The sequence below is a fragment of the Helianthus annuus genome, chromosome 17 (assembly GCF_002127325.2).
Source record: "Helianthus annuus cultivar XRQ/B chromosome 17, HanXRQr2.0-SUNRISE, whole genome shotgun sequence".
Taxonomy (NCBI): Eukaryota; Viridiplantae; Streptophyta; class Magnoliopsida; order Asterales; family Asteraceae; genus Helianthus; species Helianthus annuus.
Window position 1 is genome coordinate 13,201,170 of NC_035449.2, and position 3,933 is coordinate 13,205,102.

Genomic DNA, 3,933 nt, shown 5'->3' on the forward strand with positions numbered 1-3,933 from the left:
AAGTGGTTGAAATTTCGTTCGATGAGGACTCCAATGAAAAATGACCCTGGGATACATTCCGTTGCATAGTGTAATGCGGCAAAAATATCGGATTTTTTTTATAAATGGGTAAATTTGAAAGAGTGAGATGACATATGGATTCTTAAACTTTTTTTATTTTGTTATTTTTTTCGGGAACCGCTAAATCATACACATAATCTACACAATCTCCACAAGGACCACAACGGAAATAGAATCTCTATCCTTATGCAGAGAGACACGTTTCCATTATACTTTGGCAGCACTAGGCTACAAGTCCTTTGATAGTTTTATTATTACCTAATAACATGTAATATTTTTTTAATAATCTAAGTACATAGTTTTGTTGTATTCGTTTTTATATATGTCTTTATATAAATTTTATTAAAAACCAAGTTGTGTTTAACATAACGTATTGTTTGATACTACGGGACCAAAAAAATACGTTATTTTGGATAAACATAGTTTTGTTTATTCGTTTTTGTATATGTCTTAAGATAAATTTTATTAAAACCAAATTGTATTTAACATAACATATTGTTTGATATTACGGGACAAAAAATACATTATTTTGGATAAACATGGTTTTCAATAAAATTTATTCCAAAATGTGTAAAAAATATAAAAAATTAATGAAAGCTTTGTGTTTGGATTATTAAAAAAGTTCTAGATTAAATTGAGAAGAGTTAATTACATAGTTAGTCCCTGTGGTTTGCACAAAATAGCATACTTAGGTAATAATAGTTTAAAATCACCTTCTAGGGTATTAACTTATCATTTTGTAACGTTTGGAGGTATTAACTTCTAGGGTATTAATATAGTTAGCCCCTGTGATTTGCACAAAATAACATACTTAGGTACTAATAGAATGTGATTTTAAACTATTAGTACCTAAGTATGTTACTTTGGGCAAACCACAGGGACTATGTAATTAACTCTGAGAAAAAATTAATTTAATGCTAAATGAAAATAAAAAGAAAATTAGAATAGCCGGGTTAGATTGCGGCACACCTGTTTGTAAAAAAAAAATGTTTCAAAAAAAAGTATTTTCATGTCTTCTCACTTTTTACAAATTTACTCATTTATAAACACAAAAAAAAAAAAAAAAATCAAAATATCACTAGATGTATGTTGTACTATGTACTTTAAATAATCAACAGATACTTGAATAAATTTAATTTAATTTTAAAAATTAAAATTAAATATATCCGGTCTAGTTTAATAAATTTCAAGAAATTTATGATAAGTTTTTAACTTTTTTATCATGCTTTCATCATCCAATTGAATTATCATGACATCATTGTACACACGGATAGACAAACATTAGACAATTCCAACAAGCAATTAAATTAAATTATATTGTTTTGTTAGGCAGCCCCATATTCCTTGAAATTTCCACATGCACCAAAACCAGAACAAGACTTTTTGACTTTCAAATGTCCTCTCACTTCTATAAGAGCCGTGACCCCTTGTGTGTTTCTACTTCAATTATTTGAACACACACACCTTCAAACTTCAAACCATCAACTAACTTAACAATGGTGGCCACATCAGTTACCCTTGATCTCAACCTTAATCCCTTCTGCACAACTCTTGATCATCATGACACCCCAGTAAGTACATTAATACACACATAGTTTAGTACACATATACATATATAAGCATATGAGTTATAAGCTTATAATTAAATGTTTACTTGTTGTAATTAAGGTCAGGGAAGTCGCTTATATAGATGACGACGATGATCATTCGTTTGAAAAAGAGGTTTGTGTTAGTTATGCATTTGAAACTTATATTACATGATGATCAAGCATTCGAGCGAGCAACGTTTGCTTTTCTTTTCGTAATAAATTATGAATATATGAACATATGGTGTATGTATGGGCAGGTTGATGATCATACGGTTTATGATTTAAGTCGGGAAAGTAACGAAAATAGGAAGCTAAAGGAGATGCTTATTGATATATGGGACAAGTATAACTCTCTAACAACTCATGTCAAGAAACTAATTCAAGACAAAGAAGAATTAGAGTCGAGTCCAAAGAAGAGAAAATTTGATGAGACAGTTCAACAAAGCTTGTGGAAGAGGCCGAGAGAGGAACTACCGATATCAGGAATTAAAAGAGTTTATGTAAAAGTAGACCCGTCCTATAAAAGCTTGGTAAGTTTTTGGTCCTTTTTGATGAACATGAAACGACTATTATGAAGCTTGGTAATTTTATGTGATTATGGAAGTCAGAATTGTATTGAATGAGTTGTTTTGTTGCATTTTAAAGGTAGTGAAAGATGGATATCAATGGAGAAAATATGGACAAAAGGTGACAAGAAATAACCCATCACCTAGAGCTTACTATAAGTGCTCTTATGCACCACTCTGCCCAGTGAAGAAGAAGGTAATAACCCCATACCATACCACCCCCCTTCTACAAGATTAAAAAATAACATAATATTTACTTGAAATTTGAGTAACCTAATTAGGGTTTGATCCGATTTAGGTGCCGAACCCACTTGTCATATACCAGATTCATCGATAATTAAGATGATTTCGAAAGCTTCAAACCCTTAGTCATTTGGCCTAGTAACCTTCAAATCAAACTAACTAATGCAAATTAAAACTTATAAAGTAACCACTATTCTTGCCCTCTATTGTTAGGTTTCCACATAAACCTAGAAAGACCAAAAATCAATGTCCCTAGATGATTCTGTAGTCCCTGGGGCAGTGGCGGATCCAGAATTTTTTTTCACCGGATTCCTTTTAGTAGATTTTCAATAATTCTCACTATTTTTTTAAATCATATAAAATTTCCACTATTTTTTCATTTTTTTCCAAACCAAGGGGTTCCCGGAACCCCCAAAACACCCCTGGATCCGCCACTGTACCTGGGTGACATGAATACGACCCGTTATACCACCAGACATCGTTATCTGATGCCATTTGTAGATCTCCGAAGATATAAGCTATGGATTAAAAAAATTAGTAGCTCATATTTATGTAACTGGGAGATTGTAACACCTTGAAGGGTCAGAACTGTGATCTCTTTATAAGTTTAGATTGCTGGCTAATAATGATTTTGACCATCAATATTGTTTACAAACTTTTTAGTTTAGTCTGCTACCTTAGGATTGGAGTACCATAAGAATATTTTTAAAGAACAATTCCATTGAAGAAGTTCTCTAAAGACAGAAAGTTGTTTTCAGGTGCAAAGAAGTATGGATGATGATGGTCTTCTAGTTGCAACCTATGAAGGAGAACACAACCATAGAAGCACTATGCAAGAGGTGACATACGCTTTAGCAAATGAGAGAGAGATTTCAACTAGAGAAAGTGGGTTCCACTCGCCAAAACTTGATGAAGTTTTAGTGGAACAGATGGCTACTTATCTATGTAAAGACCCAAATTTCACCTCACAACTTGCTGCTGCGATTACCTCCAAGGTTTCAGAAATGGACTTTTTTAAAGTATGTTAATGGACTAGTTAGTATTGATTATTAGTCTTCCATTTAGAGCCAGTTTTATGAATGAGGTTTTGTTTGTATGATATGAATATATGGTGTAAAAGAAGATTTTTGCACGGTTTATGTTTTTATTTATACGGCCTCAAAATCTACTCTTAAAATCCACATATTGCTCACTTTGTGATACTTAAACCCATATCACTTTGGTGGGGATGAACACTCGTGCCACTAGGCTACACTGGTTTATTCGAGAGGACGCTTTGCATAAACCCTGTGGATTGGTGATCCACAAAAGATTACAGAGATTCGGCTCAAAATAAGTTGATTACATCTTCAATGCCGGCCCTGAGAATTCGTGTATCTTGTTCGAGTTCGAAAAAACGTGCCCCTAGGCTTTAACGAAATTTGGTATTAGGCTCACTAAAGGTTTAAACCTAATGCCAATGGGCTACTAACTAA

General features: G+C 32.7%; 1 protein-coding gene across 1 annotated transcript; it reads left to right on the plus strand.

Moving 5' to 3' along the window:
• Positions 1 to 1,477: 1,477 nt before the first annotated feature.
• Positions 1,478 to 3,590, plus strand: LOC110922861 (probable WRKY transcription factor 40). Its single transcript, XM_022167062.2, has 5 exons — positions 1,478 to 1,631; positions 1,729 to 1,782; positions 1,907 to 2,179; positions 2,295 to 2,411; positions 3,217 to 3,590. The coding sequence occupies exons 1-5, from the start codon at positions 1,557 to 1,559 to the stop codon at positions 3,484 to 3,486; spliced, it is 789 nt and encodes a 262-aa protein (XP_022022754.1). The 5' UTR covers positions 1,478 to 1,556; the 3' UTR covers positions 3,487 to 3,590.
• The last annotated feature ends 343 nt before the right edge of the window (positions 3,591 to 3,933 follow it).

Coding starts and splice junctions, on each gene's coding strand:
- LOC110922861 (XM_022167062.2), top strand. CDS start 1,557: ATGGTGGCCACATCAGTTACCCTTGATCTCAACCTTAATCCCTTCTGC. Junction 1,783..1,906: donor ATCATTCGTTTGAAAAAGAG/GTTTGTGTTAGT, acceptor ATGTATGGGCAG/GTTGATGATCATACGGTTTA. Junction 2,412..3,216: donor TCTGCCCAGTGAAGAAGAAG/GTAATAACCCCA, acceptor AGTTGTTTTCAG/GTGCAAAGAAGTATGGATGA.